The 26544-nt window shown below is 34.8% G+C and overlaps 1 protein-coding gene and 1 non-coding gene across 2 annotated transcripts in view; one reads left to right on the top strand and one right to left on the bottom strand.

The window, feature by feature from the left end:
- The window catches only part of LOC111060482 (transcriptional regulator ATRX), a 47858-nt gene extending 21754 nt beyond the window's left edge, over positions 1 to 26104 (top strand). The window contains 8 exon segments of the mRNA XM_039439662.1: positions 10475 to 10689; positions 12173 to 12223; positions 12225 to 12347; positions 13795 to 13949; positions 17527 to 17665; positions 20085 to 20273; positions 20581 to 20721; positions 25225 to 26104. Of these exon segments, the coding sequence (XP_039295596.1) occupies positions 10475 to 10689; positions 12173 to 12223; positions 12225 to 12347; positions 13795 to 13949; positions 17527 to 17665; positions 20085 to 20273; positions 20581 to 20721; positions 25225 to 25371 (1160 nt within the window). The 3' untranslated portion in view covers positions 25372 to 26104.
- LOC120354126 lies at positions 17179 to 17297 on the bottom strand. Its single transcript, XR_005572826.1, has one exon. It is a non-coding gene; the product is annotated as a 5S ribosomal RNA (ribosomal RNA).
- Positions 26105 to 26544: the final 440 nt, after the last annotated feature.

Below are 26544 nucleotides of genomic sequence, written 5' to 3'. Positions count from 1 at the left end.
CCATATAGCTTCACATAGGTTGAATGTAGTTTTGCCTGTTCGATGTATAACAATCCCAATAACCATCTAAAAGTTTCTTTGATTTTTCTAATGTTTGCTTTGATTTTCTAATGTTTGCTTTGATTTTTCTAATGTTTGCTTTGTTGTTTTTGTGTGTTTTGTGGAATCTAACAAGGATTAGTTTTGAGTGGAGTTTAATGAAAATGGAATTTGTTCCTTGTAAACAAAGTGGTGTCAAAAATTGAAGTTCTGTTTCAAAGCATTGGAATGGAGCCGATTGTTTTGAGGTAAAAATTTGTTTCATTTGACAGATAATATTTAAGAGATATTTTTATATCCTGGTTTTGTATTTTTTAATTTCTGAATAGTAGCGCTCATCGAATTTCCATCTAGCTGTTTACCCTGTTGTCAATATTTGCAGTAGCAGAAGTCTTTGGGGTGAATGACTGCGTTTAATTTGGATTTTCGTTTAAGAATAATAATTTTGTACACTTTTTTTATGTATTTGAACACGACATGCAGTCGATTATTAAGTAAATATTAAAAACTTTTACTTACTGACTGGAGTACTTTCAATCGTCTGGCGATCATTTCCAACAGTGTACTCCGGTCTACACTGTTGAAAATGATCGCCAGACGATTGAAAGTACTCCAGTCAGTAAGTAAAAGTTTTTAATATTTACTTAATAATCGACTGCATGTCGTGTTCAAATACATAAAAAAGTGTGTTTATACAAAGCAGCTCGGAATGGATCAAGAAATCATCACCAATAATTTTGTATTTTTCTATATTCTGTACGTTACAGGCAATGATCAAACAATCTTTTATGTGATTTACACTACTGTAGACAGAAATTTCTTCATATTCAGGTGGAAATGATAAAGTGTTGTAAGCTTCATTTTATTTAATGATCTTTAACTTACAAGCAAATAGTAATGTACAACTTTCACTCCAAATATACTCGAACGTTCGTATCATTTCCAAAGATATGCTGTCATCAGATGACATCAATTTCGGAATATGAAGCTTCATTTATCCAATGAGGTTTATCTAAAGGTGCGTACAGATATACGAGCCGCGAACATGAGCAATTCACTTTTAATCAGCTGATTATATCTGTATTTTTACAGAAACGGTAAGATACAGAAATAAAAAGCTTGGCATCAGTTGATTAAACGTGAATTGCTCATGTTCGCGGCGCGTAAATCTGTACGCACCTTTACAAATGAATAGTACTGTACCACTTTCACTCCAAATATACTGAAACGTTAGAATTATTTTCAAAGATATGCTGTCATCAGATGACAGCAATTTCAGAATTTGAATTTAAACAACAGAATCAGAAATTTAGATTCTGACAAAACCGTTGATGTCAGTGTAATATGTCCGCATCTGAACATCTCAAACTGCTGTCTTCACATTAAACTAAAGTTCAAATTAACACTTTAACTGCCATGTGTATCAAATTGATACACATAATTGTTTTCAAGTCAAGCCATATGTATAAATTTGATACACAAAGTGTGTCAAAAATTGAAGTTCTGTTTCAAAGCATTGGAATGGAGCCGATTGTTTTGAGGTAAAAATTTGTTTCATTTGACAGATAATATTTAAGAGATATTTTTATATCCTGGTTTTGTATTTTTTAATTTCTGAATAGTAGCGCTCATCGAATTTCCATCTAGCTGTTTACCCTGTTGTCAATATTTGCAGTAGCAGAAGTCTTTGGGGTGAATGACTGCGTTTAATTTGGATTTTCGTTTAAGAATAATAATTTTGTACACTTTTTTTATGTATTTGAACACGACATGCAGTCGATTATTAAGTAAATATTAAAAACTTTTACTTACTGACTGGAGTACTTTCAATCGTCTGGCGATCATTTCCAACAGTGTACTCCGGTCTACACTGTTGAAAATGATCGCCAGACGATTGAAAGTACTCCAGTCAGTAAGTAAAAGTTTTTAATATTTACTTAATAATCGACTGCATGTCGTGTTCAAATACATAAAAAAGTGTGTTTATACAAAGCAGCTCGGAATGGATCAAGAAATCATCACCAATAATTTTGTATTTTTCTATATTCTGTACGTTACAGGCAATGATCAAACAATCTTTTATGTGATTAACACCACTGTAGACAGAAATTTCTTCATATTCAGGTGGAATTGATAAAGTGTTGTAAGCTTCATTTTATTTAATGATCTTAACTTACAAGCAAATAGTAATGTACAACTTTCACTCCAAATATACTCAAACGTTCGTATCATTTCCAAAGATATGCTGTCATCAGATGACATCAATTTCGGAATATGAAGCTTCATTTTATCCAATGAGGTTTATCCAAAGGTGCGTACAGATATACGCGCCGCGATCATGAGCAATTCACTTTTAATCAGCTGATTATATCTGTATTTTTACAGAAACGGTAAGATACAGATATAAAAAGCTTGGCATCAGTTGATTAAACTGAGTGAATTGCTCATGTTCGCGGCGCGTAAATCTGTACGCACCTTTACAAATGAATAGTACTGTACCACTTTCACTCCAAATATACTGAACGTTAGAATTATTTTCAAAGATATATATGCTGTCATCAGATGACAGCAATTTCAGAATTTGAATTTAAACAACAGAATCAGAAATTTAGATTCTGACAAAACCGTTGATGTCAGTGTAATATGTCCGCATCTGAACATCTCAAACTGCTGTCTTCACATTAAACTAAAGTTCAAATTAACACTTTAACTGCCATGTGTATCAAATTGATACACATAATTGTTTTCAAGTCAAGCCATATGTATAAATTTGATACACAAAGTGTATCAAAAAGTGATACACTGTAGTTTAAACTGATCTCCGCTAACACAGGAACAGTTATAATAATAACTGAGGAGATGAATAAGGAGAAAAAGAGGGGAAGGAGAAGAAGGAATAGAAGAAGAAAAAGAAGAAGAAGAACAACAACAACAACAACAAGAGGAAGAAGAAGAAAAAAGAAGAAGAAGAGTGAGGAGAGGAGAGTGTTCCAAGATGAAGAAAAAGGTAGAAGATCGCGGGGAAAGAGAGTAAAGTAAGAAGAAGGAGAAGGAGGAGGAGAAGAAGAAGAAGAAGAAGAAGAAGAAGAAGAAGAAGAAGAAGAACAACAACACCAACAACAACAACAACAACAGCAATAACAAAAACAACAAGAAGAGTAAGAAGAAGAAAAAAAGAAGAAGAAGTGAGAGGAGAGGAGGGTGCTTCAAGATGAAGAAAAAGGTAAAAGAAGACGGTGATGGAGAGTAAATTAAGAAGAAGGAGGGGGTGGAGGAGAAGAAGAAGAAGAAGAAGAGAAGAAGAAGAAGAAGAAGAATGAGAAGAATAAGAAGAATAAAAAGAAGAAGAAGAAGAGAGAGGAGAGGAGGGTGTTCCAAGATGAATAGAAAGGTAGAAGATCGCGGGGAAAGAGAGTAAAGTGAGAAGAAGAAGAAGAAGAAGAACAACAACAACAACAACAAGAAAAAGAGAAGAGAAAGAAGAAGAAAAAAAAAGAAGATGAGAGAGGAGAGTAGGGTGTTCCATGATGAAGAGAAAGGTAAAAGAACGCGGTGATGGAGAGTAAATTAAGAAGAAGGAGGAGGTGGTGGAGAAGAAGAAGAGGAATAAGAAGCAAGAGAAGAAAAAGAAGAAGAGGAAGAACAAGAAGAAGAAGAAGAAGAATAGGAAGAAGAAGCAAAACAAGAAGAAGAAGAAGAAGGTGGGGGAAAAGATTAGAAGGGTGTTTCGAGAGATGAAGAGAAAGGTAAAACAGAGCGGGGCCAGTGAGTAAATTAATGGTAGTATGCCAAAAGCCTTCCCATGCGCTCTCTGTATAGTGTAGTGTAGTGTAGCAGCTTATTTACGATTATAAATAAAGTATGATGTTGTCTCCTCTCTGACACTAAAGAGCACATACTATCTCGGCTAATGTCTTCAACAACTTACACATACTCTGAACTCTATCTGTTTATATCTATGTATTATTTTTGCATCTAGATATTCTCGTAAATTCGCAACAAGTCTGTGTATCTATATATATAAAAGCGAAATGGCACTCACTCACTGACTGACTCACTCACTCACTCACTCACTCGCATAACTAAAAATCTACTGAACCAAAAACGTTCAAATTTGGTAGGTATGTTCAGTTGGCCCTTTAGAGGCGCACTAAGAAATCTTTTGGCAATATTTCAACTCTAAGGGTTGTTTGTAAATTCTTCTTCTCCCAATCTCTTTATTATAATTGAAATTTCCATATCATATGTTACTATAGAACTATAATCTAGATAGAGTACCTCTTCGAAACAGTTGTTGTTAACTGGCAACTAAATTAATAATTTTGTCAGGTTGGCATTAAGTTGAGTTGACTTTGTTAGGTTGGCACCAAGTTGAAGTTTTAAATGCATTTATCGCGGAAAAATTGATTGGGCACTGCTACTTCAATCCTGGGAATATTTTATTTCTAGCCGTCAGGCTCGCTTCGCTCGCCATATCCGTTTAGCCAGACGTTTAGTCTGGACCCCCGACTGGATTGTCCTAAAATATGATAAAAATGCTCAAATGAAAAATGCAGGAGAGCGAAGCGAGCCTGCTGATCTTATTTTTGGACGATCCAGTCGGGGGTCCTGGAGGCGGAGCCCCCTGGCTAGCGAGCCAGACGGCTAGTCTCTGTATATTATTTTTGCTTCTAGATATCCCTCCTGAATTCGCGACAAGTGATGTAGTCTATCTATCTATAGTGTGGTTCACGTTATAATGGCAGTGGATAAAGATAGAAGAATAGCGATGCCGTTTCTCTCCATTGATCAATTATATTTCTACACTGTCAAAAACTCAATTGGCATCGGCTTTGTCGAATGATAGACAAGGATAGCAAAACCAAAGTTGATCAAAAACTGTCATTATAACGTGGACCTCACTATAGTGTACTTCAATACTAATTATATCTATAGTGAGGTCCACGTTATAATGGTTAACATTGGAGTTGCTATCATTGTCTATCATTCGACAAAGCAGATAGCGCTATCCTTCACTAGCATCGCAACGTTGACAGGTTGTGTTTTAACAATGTAGAAATATGATTGAATATCAACAAATATTAAATCTGAATTTTGGAAGTTTTAATTGAATGATTGAAAATATATTTAATAGATTGAAATCTAACTGATCATTGAAATGAATATTTCATATTAACCATGAAAATTCGTTATGAAATTATTGAAAAATATAATTTCTTGCCTAATAAAATATAATTGATTATTTTAAACAAGAATGAACAGTTAATATTAGATCAGATATACCTGCATCAGCTGTCCTCTATAGAAGGCAGTGTCAAGACAGAGAATCAGCAACGCTGTTCTCTTTTTCTTCTCCACTGTCATTATAAGGTGGACCTAACGATGATGTATCTACATTTTAAAATTCATCACAGATCGTTCATCTTATCTGTTTTGACAGCAAGAAAACCAGAGAAAGAAGAAAGGCTAAAAAATAAGAGAAAGAAGAAGAAGAAGAAGAAGAGCAAAGAAGGAGAGGGTGAAGAAGAGCAAGGGAGAAGAAGGAGGAGAGGAAGAAAAAAGAGAGGGAGACGAAGATGAAGGAGATTTTTTCCACTTTGCAAATTATAAGAGAGAAAATCATTGGGATTGTAGAGTGAGATAGAGGATCGAAGAGAAGAAGTCGGGTTGGGAATGATGTGAAAAAGGGAGAGAGATTAAGAAGAAGAGAGAGCTATAGGAAAAGAAGAAGAAGAAGAAGGAAGAAGAAGAAGAAGAAGAAGAAGAAGAAGAAGAAGAAGAAGAAGAAGAAGAAGAAGAGAAGAAGAAGAAGAAGAAAAGAAGAAGAAGAAGAAGAAGAAGAAGAAGAGAAGAAGAAGAAGAAGAAGAAGAAGAAGAAGAAGAAGAAGAAGAAGAAGAAGAAGAAGAAGAGAAGAAGAAGAGAAGAAGAAGAAGAAGAGAAGAAGAAGACGAAGAAGAAGAAGAAGAAGAAGAGAAGAAGAAGAAGAAGAGAAGAAGAGAAGAAGAAGAAGAAGAAGAGAAGAAGAAGAAGAAGAAGAAGAGAAGAAGAAGAAGAAGAAGAAGAAGAAGAGGAAGAAGAAGAAGAAGAAGAAGAAGAAGAAGAAGAAGAAGAAGAAGAAGAAGAAGAAGAAGAAGAAGAGAAGAAGAAGAAGAAGAAGAAGAAGAAGAAGAAGAAGAAGAAGAAGAAGAAGGATGGAATAATAAAAAGAAGAGAAAAAAAATTATGAATATACAAGAAGTAGATGTCTGGTTGTAAGTCTTCATCATTTAGTGTAGACTTTTTACGACCTGTATTAGATAAGTTATTCCAGACAGTTGCTACCGTACTTATTTTGCAAATAAAACATTGAGTAGCTATTTTGCGAATAGAACATTGAAAGTGAGAGGATCTTCATTGACATTAGATCTTTTTTTGAACTCTTGCTAAGATTATTTTCTCCGTCAACTGATTTGGAAAGTGGTCCGGTAATGGATGGTTTATTTCAATTGATGAGTTTTGAGTGTCAAAGCTTCAAGGTGAAACGAAAGAGTTAATGTAGGATAAAGCTTACGTAAATGATGCGGAAGTGTTTCAGTGATCCAAGGTTTATTAATGAAAGATATTCATGGATGAGGAAATAAATAGTAAATAGATGTAAGTCAGAGCTTCATGTCAGAGCTTCATTCATCAGACACAAAGTGCCGGTTGCACAACAGCCGGTTAAATTTTAACCGTGATTAATTTCACGAGGGCCAATCAGAAAAGCCGTATTTTCAAAAACGCATTCTCTGATTGGTTCTCGTGAAAAAAATCACGGTTAAAATTTAACCGGCTGTTGTGCAACCCGGCCAAAGTTGTGAATGAGTAATGAATATTTTCATGTAGTAAATCCAGCAATGCTTTAATTCTTAGAAGCTATAGTGATAGTCTATATATATGAAAGCGAAATGGCACTCACTCACTGACTGACTGACTGACTGATTGACTGACTGACTCACTCACTCACTCACTCGCAGAACTAAAAATCTACCGGACCAAAAACGTTCAAATTTGATAGGTATGTTCAGTTGGCCCTTTAGAAGCGCACTAAGAACGGATTTGGAAAAATTTCAAAAAATACGACCAAAATCTGCGTTTTCCCAGCGTTTTCTCAGCTTCATCGAGAACAAATGAACAGAAAATGTTCAAATTTAGTACAGAAACACAGCTAGGGTGTAATAATGTTGTGGTACAAGGAATTTGCAATAACATCAAAGATACGCCCAAAATTAGCGTTTTTCCATTTTTTTTTTTTTTGCTTTTTCTCAGATTTATCGAGAACAAATGAACAGAAAATTTTCAAATTTAGTACAGAAGCTCAGCTAGGGTGTAATAATGTTGTGTTAGGAGGAATTTGCAATAAAGTCAAAGATACGCCCAAAATTAGCGTTTTTTCAGCTTTTTTTTGCTTTTTCTCAGATTTATCGAGAACAAATGAACAGAAAATGTTCAAATTTAGTACAGAAACTCAGCTAGGGTGTAATAATGTTGTGTTAGAAGGAATTTGCAATAACATCAAAGATACGCCCAAAATTAGCGTTTTTCCAGCATTTTCTAAGCGTTTTCTCAGCTTTATCGAGAACAAATGAACAGAAAATGTTCATATTTAGTACAGAAGCTCAGCTAGGGTGTAATAATGTTGTGTTAGGAGGAATTTGCAATAAAGTTAAATACACGCCCAAAATTAGCGTTTTTTCAGCTTTTTTTTGCTTTTTCTAAGCTTTATTGAGAATAAATGAACAGAAATAATTGTTCAAATTTAGTACAGAAACTCAACTAGGGTGTAATAATGTTCTGTTAGAAGGAATTCGAAATAACGCCAAATATACGCCCAAAATTAGCGGTTTTTTGCGTTTTCTCTGTTCTTTCATCAAGTGATAGACAGAAAATGTTTACATTATGCAGGCGAGCGAAGCGAGCCCGCTGATCTCATTTTTGGACGATCCAGTCGGGGGTCCAGGGGGCGGAGCCCCCTGGCCAGACGGATACGGCGAGCGAAGCGAGCCTGACGGCTAGTGGCTAATGTAGTTATAATGACAGTGTGGAAGGATAGAAGAAAGTAAAAGCTTCATTCATAAGAGTAACTTAGTGCCATCATTTGACACAAATTTGTGAATGAGTGATGAATAATTTCATGGAGTATTATTACTTCTGTGACTTCAAGACATCGCAAAGAAGAGTGGGACTCTACAGTGACTCATTCATTCATTAATTTTTTGGATGCAATCATGAATCATATATAAATATGATTGGGAAAGAATAACATGCATTGCCCAAAAGTATTCTTATTAAATGAAAATACTAAGAAATTGTCAAAAACCACACATTAATTGATCTTATTTACAAATGGAAATTACTGAGATATTGCAATTTTTCAGATGCTAATGAATTAATCATTATTATTAAACGAAAAACCAAAGTAATGCTGTAATTCAACCCCGAAGACTTCTGCTACTGCAAATATTGACAACAGGGTAAACAGCTAGATGGAAATTCGATGAGCGCTACTATTCAAAAAATCTGGTGTGGTGCACTCACACAACTTTCCTTGCCGTTATGAAATTGATCACCTTAGGCTAGTGGTCCCGCGCATCTCAAGTCTACTATTCAAAGATCTGAGGCAGCTGGTGACAGGACAATAAAGCTGGAGACACGCGAAGTCTGCTATCTCTTCATAGTGAATGATTCAATAGAATCAACAGTTGCCAACAGTTTGCAATTGAAATAATAACATTTTCTCGAATTTCGAGCTTATTTTCAATTTTAAGTGAAAACGTTACTGAACATTAATTGTAGAGATTTTCATGCTCAATCTTTTCCACTTTTGTTAAAATTGTATCTTAAGCCTGATAATTGAAAATCTAAAATCGAACTTTGCATAGATGGGGCGGAGCTCCTGAAATTTTTACAGATATGGACTTGTGGCAGTTGATATAGCTTATCAATGACTATTTTAGGTATGAATTTGATCAAAATCGTTGGAGCAATTTTCGAGAAAATCGCGAAAACCCCAGTTTTTGCCAAATTAGCCGCCATCTTGAATTGTATTTGATTGGAATTGTTCGTGTCGGATCCTTATAGTGTAAGGACCCTAAGTTCCAAATTTCAAGTCATTCCGTTAATTGGGAGATGAGATATCGTGTACACAGACGCACATACACTCATATACACACACACATACAGACCAATACCCAAAAACCACTTTTTTGGACTCAGGGGACCTTGAAACGTATAGAAATTTAGAAATTGGGGTACCTTAATTTTTTTCGGAAAGCAATACTTTCCTTACCTATGGTAATAGGGTAATAGTAATCTTTGAATTTCTATTGAACATTTATTGATACAACCGAAACCGGTCTTTCTAAGTATCAATAAATCTTTGGTTTTTGACGATAATTTCTTTTTTTTTTATTCAATAAGAATAATTATCACAATATCAAATTTTCAACTACACAAGAAACAAAACTATTCTAAATCCAAATTATGATAATGGATAACATATCAAAAAATAGGTTATGTTTTCACTTATGACTTTGTAGATAACATTATTATATTTTATCACAGCAATTGGTACATATTTGAGTTTGATTTATTTGGAGAAGTTAATGAGGGAGATATTTATCTTGAATGTCAAAGAAGTATCCCAGGGATGTGAGGTTATGAATTCTGGGACTATAATAGATTTGAAGATCATAAGTTGATGAGGGAGAGAGCTTTTGCAAATAAATTTTCAGCAGTTCTACATTCTGTTTCTAAAACTTTGTTTACACTAGAGTTGTCAACTGAGTTTCCAATAAACTGCAGCAATTTGTTGTCAATTTCTTTGAAAGCACAACAGCATGATGTCGTCAACTTGTGGAAATGATTGTTTACAACATGTTTTTGTTTCTCATCCAGTGAGGGAAACACTAAGGCCCGGTTGCACAACAGCCGGTTGAATTTTGACCGTGATTAATTTCACGAGAGCCGTCTTTTCAAAAACCCTTTCTCTGATTGGTTCTCGTGGGATTAATCACCGTTAAAATTCAATCGGCTGTTGTGCAACCGGCACTAAAAATGTTGCCAACAAAATTGTCCTCATTTACAAGTCCACGCCGACTACGCTCTCTGGGCAGAAATTTTGAACAATAAATTCATTATAACATGGAGCTAAGTATAGTAATGTTGTTAGAATGCCGTAAAAATACATATTCTACAAATCTTATTAATAATTCAATAGCAGATGAATAGATAACAATAACAAACTTGTGAATAAATAAATGATTGTAGTCTAATATTTTGCAGGAAGCTCAGTAGTGAGTATGCCGAAAAAATACATATTCAACATATTACAAATAAATAAATAAGAATAGAAAATTTATAGATGAATAACAATAACAAACTTGTGAATAAATAAATGATTGTAATATTTTTCAGGATCAGCAGAATCACGCGACCGTAGCTCAGGATCCCCTCTACGTCAGTTGAGCGACTCGTCTCTGGGCTTAGGTGGGCTGAACGATGTGGTCACCAGTACAGAGGTGTCCCGGTGTCGCGTTACCCCACCCGCTACCACCCTACCCCGCTTCCGGAAGTACTCCATACAGGACTTCCAGTTCCTTAAGGTCCTTGGCAAGGGGAGTTTCGGGAAGGTATGTCGTGAAATTCCAAATATCATCAATTATTAAGATCAATAAATTATCATAAACAGTTGGTATAGTTGATTTTTCATCCCAAGAGTTTAAAAATTGCTTCCCTGTGGCTCGGAACCCACATATAGTGAGGTTCACGTTATAATGGCAGTATTTGATTAACATTGGTGTTGCTATCCTTGTCTGGAATTAGACAAAGCATACAGCGCTTTCCTAAAACTGATGATATTATAGAGGTCATGGCGCTGTTTGGAAAAAGTGTGGAAGAGTGCCCTGAGGCCCCGGTTGCACAATAGCCGGTTAAATTTTAACCGTGGTTAATTTCACGATAATCAGTCAGAGAAGGCCTCACAAACGTGAGTAAAAGCTGATAGCTTTTAATCATTGAAATCAGGCTGCTACAGTATGTCATAATTTAAGTATTTAAAAGTGATCATAAACAAGCAGTTTGTAATGGAAAGAAAAATTGAAGTTAATAATAATACTCTTTACATAGGTTATAGTCTTATTAAATAGTCCAAAATAGTATTTATAGTTCATATTTGGAATAGTTTCAAATTTTGGAAATACATGTACCTTGATAAACATAAAGGAGTGGGTACAAACGTATGCGTCACGAACAAGCGCAATATTTACTTTTCATCAGCTGATATTCTATTCTTATTATATCTCTATTTGTACACGCAGAAACAAAAAATAAATATATAATTGTTATTATTATTTATTTACACACTTTATTTATCACACTTTGAAATATGACAACTGTTGTGGGCGAAGTTGAGACAATAGGAGCCCCCTCTTCCACTGAAATATACAGATATGATAAGTTGATTAGAAACGAAATGTGCGTGTTCGTGGCACAGAAGTCTGTACGCACCTTCTTCTTCTTCTTCTTCAACTTCAATCAATCGACTGGTAGGCAGCTTTCTATCGTTGTCTGTCCAGAGCTGTACTTTTCAGTTGGATGTAGCTCTGGATTCCTTGATCTTTGCTAACTTGCTTCAGATATTGTAGCCGGGGTCTTCCACGAACCCTTTGTCCAATGATAATATGCACCTTTAGAACGATAAACTGATCACAGCTCTTGAAAACTATCGGAAAAATGGAGAGAATAGATTGTATCATTGATCAAAGATACTGTTTGAATCTAACTGTCTGTGATCGTAGAGGTAATTTGGTAGAGAGTTAGTGGGGAGGATATTTTTAATATTCTTTCCGAAGAATGGACATTGATATGTCCAAAGCTCCGCCAATTTATGTACATGCATTACAATATAATTATCTATAGTTATTATATCACAAATTACTTTTTCATATCATATACAGTTCAATAATTATTTTCTTAGTCTATATTATGTAAATTCATCTATAATTTTATTGTATTGTAAGCTATTGTATATAAGTGTATAAGCCAGTATATATTGTAATCTACATGAATAAAGTACTCAATCAATCAATCGTACTCTTATTTGTTTTTGTGCAGGTGTTATTAGCAGAGCTAATAGGCACCGAATGCTATTACGCGGTGAAAATGTCTGAAAAAAGATGTGGTTCTGGAAGATGATGACGTGGAATGTACCCTCATAGAACGGAAGGTTCTAGCTTTGGGCACCAACCATCCCTATCTTTGCCATCTCTTCTGTACTTTCCAGACTGAGGTGAGTCAACAATCATTACTCATTAGTTTACTCATCATCCATTACTCATTACGTACTCATTACTCATTACAAATCACTAATTATTCATTACATACTGAATTGGGGAATTTATTCCCCAAACGGTCCTTTTTCACTACTTCGTGACTGGACTATTACCGGATTACCGCTGTTTATTGCTGTACTAGCAAATAACTCGTGCTCAGAAAGGGTTCAATTGAAAACTTGACAAACTGAAAATTCGATGTACTGGAATCTTGGAGAGTTCAAAATAGGCCTATAACCATCCTCGGTGAATCAAGAATCTATATGCAAAATTTCAAGTTATTTAGTTGAGTAATTGAGACGTGATGATGCGTCATTCGTGAATTTCCCATCCCATACGTGTATAATCAAACTCTTTCCTTTATTTTATTATAGATTACTAGAATAGAAAACTTAAGAGTATTCTATTAATAGAAAATTCAAATTCAAAATAAAGTTAGATTCAATACAAGTAGAATAGGACTTAAAACAGAAACAAAAATAGTTTGTTCACAGTTCCTCTCTTGAATTCTATTGGTGGAAGGCTATTTGAACGTCGACCAATCACGAGCAAGTACAATTCCCCTCATCACTTGCTCAGTACAAGGCCACGCCCACAATGCTCTCTTATTGGCTGACGCTTCCTCTTCATAATAGAACTCTATTTTGTTGAATTGTTCTCAAGTTCAGCACTATAGTCAACCATGAAAAAATAGTTCAATTGATATTTGAAATCATATTCTAGCCTGTGTATTGAGAGATCATTTATGTAATTATTCTCCTATGCATAAGAATATTAATTAATGATTCGTTTTGATGTATCTACACAGTTCTTCAATAGTCAGCACTATAGTCAACCATGAAAAAATAGTTCAATTGATATTTGAAATTATATTCTAGCCTGTGTATCGAGAGATCATTCAATCATTCATGTAATTAAGCATCAGAATTATTAATTAATGATTTGTTTTGATTTATCTACACAATTCTCTAATAGTCCTGTAAATGAAAGTAGACATTTGGCAATTTAAAGTATTCTCGTATTTATAAAATTGATATTAGCCTATTTAAAATTTGATTTGAACTAAGATTTTTTCCAACATACCTTTGTAGTCTCACCTGTTGTTTGTAATGATCATTTGTAATCATTATCCTATGCATCAGATTTTAATAATTATTACTAGCAAGTAACTCGTGCTTCGCAAAGATCTGATTAAAAACTTGACATGATGAAATATCTTGAAGACTTTGAAATAGAGCTATAATCATTTTCGTCAAATCAAGAATCAATATGCAAAATTCCAAGTTACTCAGTTGAGTAGTTGAGACGTGATGATGCGTGGATTTTCTATCCCCTACGTGTATAAACCAGTTTCCTCTTTTATTATAGTATAGATTATTGATTTGTTTTCATATACGTTTGCAGTCCCACCTGTTCTTCGTGATGGAGTACCTGAACGGTGGGGATCTGATGTTCCACATCCAGCAGTCGGGTCGCTTCGACGAGGGCAGAGCTCGCTTCTATGCCTCAGAAATCGTTTCCGGGTTGATGTTCCTACACAAGAAAGGCATTGTCTACAGGTAAATGTCATCATTTTCTGACCAGAATCAGTCTGAATAAGTGCCAAGCCACATGGAGCGTTTTTCAGGCGTTTTCGCACTGGCGGTGATCGAGTCGGCAGGGCAAGAAGCTCTCCTATTGGCTGATTATCAGCTGATTCCGTAAACCGGACTGACAAATAATTTTTGAATGGTAGCGCTCATCGAATTTCCATCTAGCTTACAGTATCTCTTTTCTGTATAGGGCTACTTGTGATAAAAATAGAAAGAAAATAAAAAACTCAGTACCTTTTTTGAATTATTTAATCACAACATGGCATTATTTCGGAATGGCATCAATGTCCGAAACATGTTGTGATTAAATAATTCAAAAAGGGCACTGAGATTTTTATTTTCTTTCTATTCTCCAGCTAGCTGTTTACCCTGTTGTCAATATTTGCAGTAGCAGAAGTCCTCGGGGTGAATTACAGCATGCATTTGATTGGGATTTTCGTTGAATAATAATTACAATGATTTGGTAAATGTTTGGGAATCAGCTTTTCTTTCTATTTTCCATCTAGCTGTTCACCCTGTTGTCAATATTTTCAGTAGCAGAAGTCCTCGGGGTGATTCACAGCATTCAATTGTGATTTTCGTTGAATAATAATTATAATAATTCGGTAAATAAACGTTTGGGAATCAGCTGATAACCAACCGATCGGAGAGCTTCTTGCCCTGCCGACTTCGGAGTGAATTACAGCATGCATTTGATTGGGATTTTCGTTTAATTATAATTATAATAATTCGGTAAATGTTTGGGAATCAGTTGATAACCAACCAATCGGAGAGCTTCTTGCCCTGCCGACTTCGGAGTGAATTACAGCATGCATTTGATTGGGATTTTCGTTCAATAATAATTATAATGATTCGGTAAAAGTCTGGGAATCAGCTGATAATCAGCGAATCGGAAAGCTTCTTGCCCTGCCGACTCGGCCACCACCACGCCTGAAAAACGTTCCATGTGTCTTGGCCCCTGAGGTATCTTCACATTTAGCTAAGCTATTCTGAAATACATCCAATCTCTCAATGCTACGTAGTGTTTGTCCCATTCACACCAGCGTAACGTAGCTTTCAATACTGAGAGATAGGACGGCTACATCCTCCAAAGACGTACTTCAACGTAGCGTGGCTAAATGTGAAGAGACCCTTACTCTAGCTCCCCGTCGAATTAATTGAACATGAACAGGCTGTGTGAAGTACTAGAATTTTGTTCCTCTCATAGGACAAGAGTATGAGAATCAACATTTATCTTCTCTTCATATTGAAACACAGTGAAAATTGTTGAATACGGTACCCTTTATTTCATTATAATACAACTGGGTTGAAAGTTCAACTGAGTCACTGTCAATATTGTAGAACCGTTCCATAATTGAATAGAAACACACATATGATGTCAAATTCCACACAGTTTTATTCGATAAACTTGAAAATGTGACCGGTGTGGTCACGAAACCATGGTCGTGTACCGATTAAAACTGTGTAGAATTTGATAACATATGTGTGTTTTCATACAACTGGATTGGACTCTCCAAGAGTAATTTTCTATACTTAAAGAGTTGGAGAGTTTAGAAACATGAAGAATTATAACTATTTATCCAAATTCAAATTGAATCCAATTTTGAAATTCAAATTGTGTGTTTAAATTAAACAAATGGTACTTGGAAATTAATATTTGTTTCTTGCGTTTCAAGGATCATTAGCTATGAAAAAAAGTAAATATCTCTTTCCCTCCTTTATAATCTCTATACCTTCTATACGCTCAGTTACTTCTACAAATACTCTCTACATCGTCTTCATTTTCTATACTTTTATTATTTACACCGGCAACTTTCAAGGATTATAAGCCTAGGTGACGATGAAGAGATGAATGATACATAATACAAACGTTCCTATCTATGATGATTTCATGAATGGATCAATGAAGAGATAAATAGCTGAAATTGAATGATTGATTGATTGATTGATTTGATTGATTGAGTTCTTTATTTATGTAGATTACAATATATACTGGCTTATACACTTATATACAATAGCTTACAATACAGCAAAATTATAGATGAATTTACATAATATAGACTAAGAAAATAATTATTGAACTGTATATGATATGAAAAAGCAATTTGTAATATAATAACTATAGATATTATATTTTTATGCATCTACATAAATTGGCGGAGCTTTGGAGAGAGAGAGAGAGAGAGAGAGAGAGAGAGAGAGAGAGAGAGAGAGAGAGAGAGAGTGATGAAACTTGAACCTACTTGTGTGATACTACTTAAAGTGATACACTAAGAACCTACTTGCTATAATGAGGTCCACTTTATAATGGCAGTGACTGATTAGCAATGGCTTTCCTTGTCTATCATCCAACAAAGCAGATATGGCTATCTCTTTCTCGCTTTGCTCTGTTGCCAGATGGTCTTCTAAAAATGTGAAATTATTAATCAATTAACAAAGTATTTCATCTTAATTATGAGAATTCATTATGAAATTATTGAAAAATATAATTTCTTGCTTGATAAAATTTATAATTGATCATTTTAAACGAGTATGAACCGTTAATATTACATCAATAATAGCTACCATCTTCAGAAGGCATTGACAAGACAAGGATTGACTATTGACAACGTTGTTCTGCTATCTTTCTCCACTGACATCATAACGTGGACCTCACTTTAGACACTGTGATTCTAAGTAAATATATCTGTATCTTCTATACTCTCCATTACTTCTATACATACTTTCTACATCTCCTCTGCTCTTTCAACCTTGATTTATTCACAAAGGCAATTTTCAAGTATTATAAGCCTATTATGATGATGAGGAGATGAATAATAATACAAACGTTTTCATTCATGATGATTTTATAAATGGACCAATGAAGAAATGAATAGCTGAAATGGATTGATTGATTGATTGATTGATTGATTGAGTACTTTATTTATGTAGATTACAATATATACTGGCTTATACACTTATATACAATAGCTTACAATACAGCAAAATTATAGATGAATTTACATAATATAGACTAAGAAAATAATTATTGAAAGTATATGATATGAAAAAGTAATTTGTAATATAATAACTATAGATAATTATATTGTTATGCATCTACATAAATTGGCGGAGCTTTGGACACATCAATGTCCATTCTTCGGAAAGAATATTAAAAATATCCTCCCCACTAACTCTCTACCAAAAAAGGAATGAATGCCAACAGCATGTGGTGTTCCCAAGCGGTCACCCATCCAAGTACTGACCACACCCGACGTTGCTTAACTTCGGTGATCGGACGAGAACCGGTGTATTCAACGTGGTATGGCCGTTGGCGGCCAAATGAGAGAGAGAAAGAGAGAGAGAGAGAGAGAGAGAGTGATGAAACTTGAATCAACTGTTAAACATATATACTAAGAAACCTACTTTCTTCTTACTATAGCCTTGTCAAAATTAATATTATCTATACTTTATTTACAGATTTGAATAGCCTATTCAGTTTTACATGAATTTCATATTCATTTTATCAGGATACCTCTGTTATGCCTGGTTTTCTATTTTGCAGAGACTTGAAACTGGACAATATCCTGTTGGATTTTGACGGTCACGTGCGCATAGCTGACTTCGGTATGTGCAAACTGCAGATCTACCTTGACAGAACGGCCGACACATTCTGTGGCACACCTGACTATATGGCACCTGAGGTAGGCCTAATAAATACTCTCCAATCTGAATTATCATAGCCTGAGCTTCCAAATAATACAAGTTTTATCAAGCTGTCTTATAATAGTAAGTTATCAGTCTATAACTTAATCTTAAAAACGAGTTGAATAATTGTGTATCTTTTCGGATGCAAAACGTTGCTTCTGAGAAGATGCAAAAGAGTTTCTGTTGCTTATGGAAAGATACATTAAAGCTCCTTGTGTATATATTTTCGGATGCAACACGTTGCTTCTGAGAAGATACATAGAGCATCTGTTGCTTATGGAGAGATACATTAAAGCTCCTTGTGTATCTTTCTGGATGCAAAACGTTGCTTCTGAGAAGATGCAAAAGAGTTTCTGTTGCTTATGGAGAGATACATTAGACCTCCTTGTGTATCTTTTCGGATGCAACACGTTGCTTCTAAGAAGATACAAAAGAGCATCTGTTGATTATGGAAAGATACATTAGACCTCCTTGTGTATCTTTCTGGATGCAACACGTTGCTTCTGAGGAGATGCAAAGAGCATCTGCTCCTCATGGAAAGATACATTAAAGCTTCTTGTGTATCTTTTTGGATGCAAAATGTTGCTCCCAAAAAGATACAAAGAGCATCTGTTGCTTATGGAGAGATACATTAAGGCTCCTCGTGTATCTTTTCGGATGCAAAATGTTGCTTCTGAGAAGATACAAAAGAGCATCTGTTGATGGATATGCTAAGATACATTAAACCTCCTTGTGTATCTTTTCGGATGCAACACGTTGCTTCCAAGAAGATACAAAGAGCATCTGTTGCTTATAGAAAGATACATTTTCAAGAATGTTGGATGTTTTTGAACAGATAGTATTGTAGTCTAGTGGCCCTCCGCCGATAGGCAAGCTGCAGGACCTGGACTATGAATTAGAGTTTGAGGCAGCATTCTTGGGAGAATACCTGTTGTTTTTAGCTGAAGTATATACCCTGTTGTCAATATTTTCAGTAGCAAAAGTCTTCGGGGTGAATTACAGCATTTAATTCGGGCTTTCGTATAATATTATTAATTCATTAGCATTTGAATAATTGCAATATCTCAGTAATTTACAGTTTGGCTGGCCGCTATGGCTCCGTGTAAAATGAGCGCTGATATCCAGAGATTGTCAGTTTAGTGTAAGGGTAATCATTCCTGACCGGCAATCAGGAGGTACTGGGTTCGATTCCCATGCTGACAAATAATTTTTGAACAGTAGCGCTCATTGAGTTTCCATCTAGCAGTTTACCCTGTCAATATCTGCAGTAGCAGAAGTCTTTGGGGAGAATTACCGTATTTTATTTGGATTTTCGTTTAAAATTTATTATTATGAAGTGTATTATCATAGAGAAACAATAGCGTAAGTAGATATCCCATGATGTAGGGAATTTATGTCGCAACTTCTACTGTTATCTCAAACCGATTACTGTCGACTATTGTCAATTTTCACTGTTTTGTTGGGGCGATAGTGTATGAAGGGCACAATTTGAGAGACTACCTGCGTCACACAGCTGATTAGGAAAGAACTCTGTGAACTATCGGCTTGGGATAACAGTAAAAGTTGCCACATAAACGCCCTATACCATGGGATATCTACTTATGCTATCGGTTCTCTATGGTATTGTATTGTAAACTGGCCGTCAGGCTCGCTTCGCTCGCCATATCCGTCTAGCCAGGGGGCTCTGCACCCTGGACCCCCGACTGGATCGTCCAAGGATGATATCAATATCAGCAGGCTCGCTTCGCTCGCCTGCATTTTTCACTTGAGCATTTTTATCATATGCTAGGACGATCCAGTCGGGGGTCCAGACTAAACGTCTGGCTAAACGGATATGGCGAGCAAAGCTAGCCTGACTGCTAGTAATATATTATTCCCAGGAATAGCTTGAAGTAGCATTGATTGAAGTAGCATTGCCCAATCAATTTTTCCGCGATAAATGCATTTCAATCTTCAACTTGGTGCCAACCTAACAAAGTCAACTCAACTTAATGCCAACCTGACAAAATTAATTATTTAGTTACCAGTTAACAACTGTTTCGAAGAGGTACTCTCTCTAGATTATAGTTCTATATTAACATATGGTATGGACATTTTTCAATTATAATTAAGAGAATAAGAAGAATATACATGCTAAAAGACGAACTTTAAACCCTTAAAAACAACCCTTAGAGTTAAAATATTGCCAAAAGATTTCTTAGTGCGCCTCTAAAGGGCCAACTGAACATACCTACCAAATTTTAACGTTTTTGGTCCGGTAGATTTTTAGTTCTGCGAGTGAGTGAGTCAGTCAGTCAGTCAGTCAGTCAGTCAGTGAGTGAGTGCCATTTCGCTTTTTTATATATATATATATATATATATATATATATATATAGATGAATTAATGAATGTTTGAAATTTTAAATGTTGTTGTAGATAATCAAAGGCCTGGCCTACAACCAGTGCGTGGACTGGTGGTCGTTCGGCATCCTCCTCTACGAGATGCTGGTTGGCCAGTCTCCTTTCTCAGGATGTGACGAGGATGACCTCTTCTGGTCCATCTGCAACGAACAGCCTCACTATCCACGGTTCCTGTCCAAGGAGTCCAAGTTGATCCTAAGCCAGGTCAGTAGATTAGAATTAGATTAGATTGGAACATTAGATCAAATTAGATTAAATTAGATCCACGAGGTGCTCTAAAGAGAATGATCTTTTCTGGTCCATATGTAACGAATGACCTCATCCACGCTTCTTGTCCAAAGAATTCAAGTTGATCCTCAACCAGATAATTGAAAAGTAGCATCAAAATCGATCTGAAGAGTTAACTCAAGCTAATTACTGTCTTATTATGCTATTTTTTCTTTATTGTTGTACGCAAACAACCCAAACTTCATGATAAATTATTAATTTTTTCATAATCTTTCTGTTTCAGTTGCTGGAAAAGGACTCAAGCCGACGCCTGGGTTCCTCAGAGCTGAGTGGTCGTGAGGTGACGTCACACGTTTTCTTCCGTGACTGGGATTGGCCCCGGCTGGAGAGACGGCAGCTGGATCCACCCTTCAAACCCAGAGTAGTCAGTTGTCGATTTTTCGCTACCTTTTTGCCACACTAATCACTCTGTGGGGACACTACATTAGTAGATAATATGCTCTACTTCGGCCGACAGTGGATTGAGAGGGAAAATAATGATCTGGCAACGTTGCGTTGCTGGAAAAGGATAGTGCTGTCTGCTGTCGAATGATAGCAGCACTAATGATAATTGAATAATGTTATTATAACGTGGGCCTCACTAGATAGTCATATTTATTTATTTATAAGATAGAGCGAACAATACAATAGTCGGAAAAGAAAAAACAGGCTATTGCCCAAAACTTTTTCAATTTCCTGATTTTGTCACAAATCGTCCAAATATTAATAATATTATGACTGTCAATATGGTTTTATATGATCATTATCATGATTTATGCAACTGGATCAGGTACTATTTCATTGATGTCTATGACTATAATTATCACCTAATTCATCTTGGATTACCAATTAATTCAGACTAAATTATTCATTTTTTGTAGTTAAGACACTGTGCTACATTTTAAACACAGAAGCATTTTTGGAGCACAGAATACAGCAATACAATAATAAATTATGGTGGTTTTCTCTGATTTGTAAATATTCGAAAAACACTTACTGAAGCTCCTCCTCAGGAGTGAATTCTCCAAGAAAAGTAAGTGTTTTTCAAATATTTGAAAATATTAACACAGTGTCTCAACTACAACAAAGTTAGTAATAGTGTTTCGTCATGGAAAGCAACATCCATTATTCCTCAATCACTCACTGTCGGTTGAAAAGAGCACTACAAGGTATGAAAAACAACAACTCGTCTCTGCATTTTGCCGCACCAATATCAATAATAACCGTGAATTTTAGTTTCAAAAGCAGAATGCCAGTCTATATACATTGTTCGAAACTGAAAGAGTTGCATGTTCAATACTCACATGCACATTATTTCCATAATACACAGCTCTTGTATTTAACATGTAAAATAACAGAGTTGGCTATAACCGTGCCAATGTTATAGAGAGCAGTAAGAACTATAATTAATAGGTTTCAATATAATGTTAATGAGCTATCACAAACTTTATTTGTAAAGTACAAAAATAATTTTTACTTCAAGTAGGCCTACATAGTACAAAAGTACAGAAATCATTTCATAGATTAAGAAATGAGGATTTTCATTTATTATTCATATAGTGAGATCCACGTTATAATGACAGTGGATTAAGATGGGAGAACAGCGTTGCCGATTCTCTGCCTTGATTAATTATCCTTCTACATTGTCAAGAACAGATTTGGCATCGTTGCGGAGCAAGAAAAGGATAGTACTACCTGCTTTGTCGAATGATAGACAAGGATAGCAACACCAAAGTTGATCAAATACTGTCATTATAACGTGGACCTCACTATAGATTATAACATGGTAGAATATAATATCATGAGAAGTTATCAATGGAACATACATCATTTAATATAATATATAATGGGATTTGAATTGTTAGGCTGTAGAATATCTATTCCAGACTGTAGAATTTTTATTTCTAGGCTGTAGAATTTTTATTTGCTACTTTATTCAAACATGATGAGCACTTAGGCTATTATTCAAACCTCTAGGTATGATTTTAGGAGTTGTTATATCATATCTAGCATATTAGACGATTTTCCATTGGAATCAATTCAAGAAATCTAATGATTCACTATAGTTAACCATAACTGACTAGACTGGAATCTTCTAACGCATCTTTAGATAAGAAGTTCACATAAACAATGCATTTGGCATGATTCTTGTGAATATGGGCACAAAACTAAAACATTGTTAGTTGGAATTGTGTCTTTCTATAATTCAGTTTCATTCTGATTGTAAATAGTTTTAGAATTTAAAAAATCAAGTTTTAGAGCATTCAATCTTATTATAACATGGCTGGAGTGATTGTATAAAAATTTAATAATGCTCAATTACCATCTCTAATAAAAAGATCTAAATTAAAGATATGTGGCATGTTCAAAAAGACTACCACCGTTTTGTATCGTGAGAATCTGAGTTATATTGATTGATTCTTGATTGATTGATTGATTGATGAATCTGATTGATTGATCGATCGATTGATTGATTGATTGATTGATTGATTGATTGATTGATTGATTGATTGATTGATTGATTGATTGATTGATTGATTGATTGATTGATTGATTGATTGATTGATTGATTGATTGATTGATTGATTGATTGATTGATTGATTGATTGATTGATTGATTGATTGATTGATTGATTGATTGATTGTTTGATTGTTTGATTGATTGATTGATTGATTGATTGATTGATTGATTGATTGATTGATTGATTGATTGATTGATTGATTGATGATTGATTGATTGATTGATGATTGATTGATTGATTGATTGATTGATTGTTGATTGATTGATGATTGATTGATTGATTGATTGATTGATTGATTGATTGATGATTGATTGATTGATTGATTGATTGATTGATTGATTGATTGATATACATTTATTTATACATTGAAACATACACTATCATTCTCAACTATGAATGATTGGGGAAGGAACAACAGGCTTAAAGCCCAAAACTGTTCCTTTCCCAAATTTAGATAGAAATTGTCCAAAAATAGGTTATGTTTACTTTATGTGAAACTTTCGACGGAAATGAGCACTCTTATCATTAGAAAAATACAGTAAGAAAAAAGTTCTTTCATTTAATGAAAATGAATAAAGAAATCTTCATCCAATGACAAGTACATAACAGAATAGCAATAATCAAATACGGTATTGAATTCAACAAAAATTCGTAGGTACAGTCAGTAAAGTGAATACTGTTTGCTAAAGAATGAACTTTGTCTGCAAACAGGAGCATATCATTAAAATCAAAATTAATAAAACTATAAAACTCAATATAAACATATAAGTTACTAACTGTATATTATACAATATTCAATTCTAAGTTAAAAACACTTTTCTGCCAAATTAGCAGAAAGTGTTTCTAATTTTAAAGTCCTTTCGTACTAATAAACCATCTAATAATTGAAAATAAAATCAGGAATTCTCTTGGCATACACAAATGAGATAATATAAACTGAACATTATTTTCTCAAATTTTTATTGATCGCTAAGTCATGGATGTGACAAAATGTTTCTTTCAGTCAATGAATTTCTACAAATTGGACTATTTTTCCTAAACCGTAACAGCAGTTCATGTAGGTTACCGTATGGTACGGTACTACAAAACATTGAAACAATATCCACATTGTGGACAATATCTGCAAAAATAGGTAGTAGATACAATAATTACAGTGATGATGGTTTCTCGATACATTCCGAGCTTCGATGTATAAAACACTTTTTTATGTATTTATAGGAACTTTGTTGCATATTTCCTATAATACAAAATACATTGTACTAGATGTAGAAGCTGCCAAACACATGTTACACAGGCGTGGAAAATAGCAGATGATTCGGCCACATATTTCACACAACATATATGGACATGCATATTTCACTGCGTGTCGTGTGGAACACATGCAAAAAGTTTAACAATATCACAATTTATTTATACTTTATTATAATGTATTTTGAATTGCCTTCTTTCTACAATGAATTCTAATGTGAGCAGCATCAAATTTCATATGTAAGCAGCCAAGAAACTATTTCACTAACGTCTATTTCACTACGTGTCGTGTGAAACACATGAAATAGTTATTTGTACAACTAGTGCGCAAAGTGACAGTTTGCTGCACCGAAAGAAACGTTTACGCCCGAGCCGTAGGCTCGGGCGGAATGGTTTCTTGAGTGCAGCAGAGGAGCTTTGCGCACGTATTTCACATTAAGTTTTTCCTACAGTTACCATTGAATATGAAAAGTGGGTAATTATGGGTAAAATTGCCTGAAATGCATCAAATGTTTTTCTGTGTAATTTTATTATTGATAAAAACCTTAATTTATTGTCAAATTGAATAAAAATGTTGTCGTTGGTTATAATATATAATACTAATAATTAGCGCGTTGTGCTTGGTTGCACCTCTGCTCACTATAGCAGCCACAGCAGTCACTGTTACCAACTTCATTTTGATTTTGCTGCACTGTTGCTCCATATAACCTACTAAGTATTTTGCGTTGCCATGTTGCAAATCTGGAGTGCAGAAAAATTTTTCCCGCACTAGAGCGGAAAAGTGATTCTTTGCGTTCTGTAATCAGTGCAGCAATGGCCACTTTTCAACGTAACTGTAGGAAAAAAGTATAACAATATCACAATTTATTTATACTGTGTTATACTGTGTATTTTCAATTGCTTTCTTTTTACAATAAATTTCAATATTCAAACAACATCACATTTCTTATGCAAGCAACCAACAAAGTAGATACGAGTAACAAATGAAAACCATGCTGGAATGTTTTCTATTTTCTAATTTATTCATTTATTTAGCCTACCTATGGCATATACACAACAAATAGTCTCAAATCCCTTTAAATATTATTTTCTAATATTTGTCTTTATTGTGTTTTCAGCGTCATCCCTTAGACGTGCAATACTTCGATAAGGCGTTCACCAATGAGCGACCGCGTTTGACGCCGATTGACAAGTCAATCCTACAATCCATGGACCAGACTCAATTCCAGGGATTCAGCTACACCAATCCGAACGTGACCAAGTGACTCTGTTGTGCCTTCTGCTGGAACAAACTTAGTTGAAGGTTTTTCAGTGGGAACATACGTTGTTCCGAAATACTACAAAATTGGTGATCAATAAGTGACTTTATTGTGCCTTACTTAGAGGTTAAAGTAGGAACAGACTTTGTTCCAAAATACAACAAAACTGGTCAGTTGAATCCCACTTTGACAAAGTGATTTTGTAGTGGTTTTAGCATTCTAATGCTGGAGTTGAAGATGATATACCGTGAAGCTGGAACAGACTTTGTTCCAAAATAATACGGTAGAGAATTAGTCGCTTTTGAATCTCTCAATGTGACCAAGTGAAATATTCGTTGTACTCTATTCTGGGAAAATCGTATAATTGTTGATGGTTCGATTATTAGAACAAACTTTGTTCTGAGAAACTCCAAAGTTGGAGACTTGGAGAAATTATAAATCTTAATAATATTATCAAACCAAGATACTCTGTTATACTTTGTTGATGGAACAAAAGCTGAGTTGATAGTTGATCAATATTATTAGAACAAAAATCGTATAATTGTTGATGGTTCGATTATTAGAACAAACTTTGTTCTGAGAAACTCCAAAGTTGGAGACTTGGAGAAATTATAAATCTTAATAATATTATCAAACCAAGATACTCTGTTATACTTTGTTGATGGAACAAAAGCTGAGTTGATAGTTGATCAATATTATTAGAACAAGCTTTGTTCCGAAATTCTTCAAATTTGGTCACATGAATCTTGAAGTAATAATAATAATAATATCGTGTGACCTGGCTGGCTCAGGTCTGGTGTCAGAGTTTTCAGGTCGCAACTGATCAATTTCAGGGCCTCTGACATGACCTAACGACTGCTTTTTAGGCAGCCGGGACCGACGGCTTAGCGTGTCTATCCGAAACATGAATCTTGAAGTGACCAAATGACTTTGTTGTGCTTTTGGAAAAACTTTGTTTCAAAATAGCCTATTTTAGCTGGAATCAACTATTGTTTTGAAAATAGTTCAGTTGGGAGAAACTCAACTCTGGAAAACTTTGTTTTTTTGTTGGAGCACAGATAGGGAGACGAACTTAAGGAAATACTCAATTTTTCAATTTCTCTATTCTCCATTTATTCTTGCAATAAGTTAGTTATGGTACAACATTAAAATAAAGTTCAAACATTGACTATTTTGTAT

Source organism: Nilaparvata lugens, chromosome 13 (assembly GCF_014356525.2).
Source record: "Nilaparvata lugens isolate BPH chromosome 13, ASM1435652v1, whole genome shotgun sequence".
NCBI lineage: Eukaryota > Metazoa > Arthropoda > Insecta > Hemiptera > Delphacidae > Nilaparvata > Nilaparvata lugens.
This window is presented reverse-complemented; position numbering and strand designations above follow the sequence as displayed.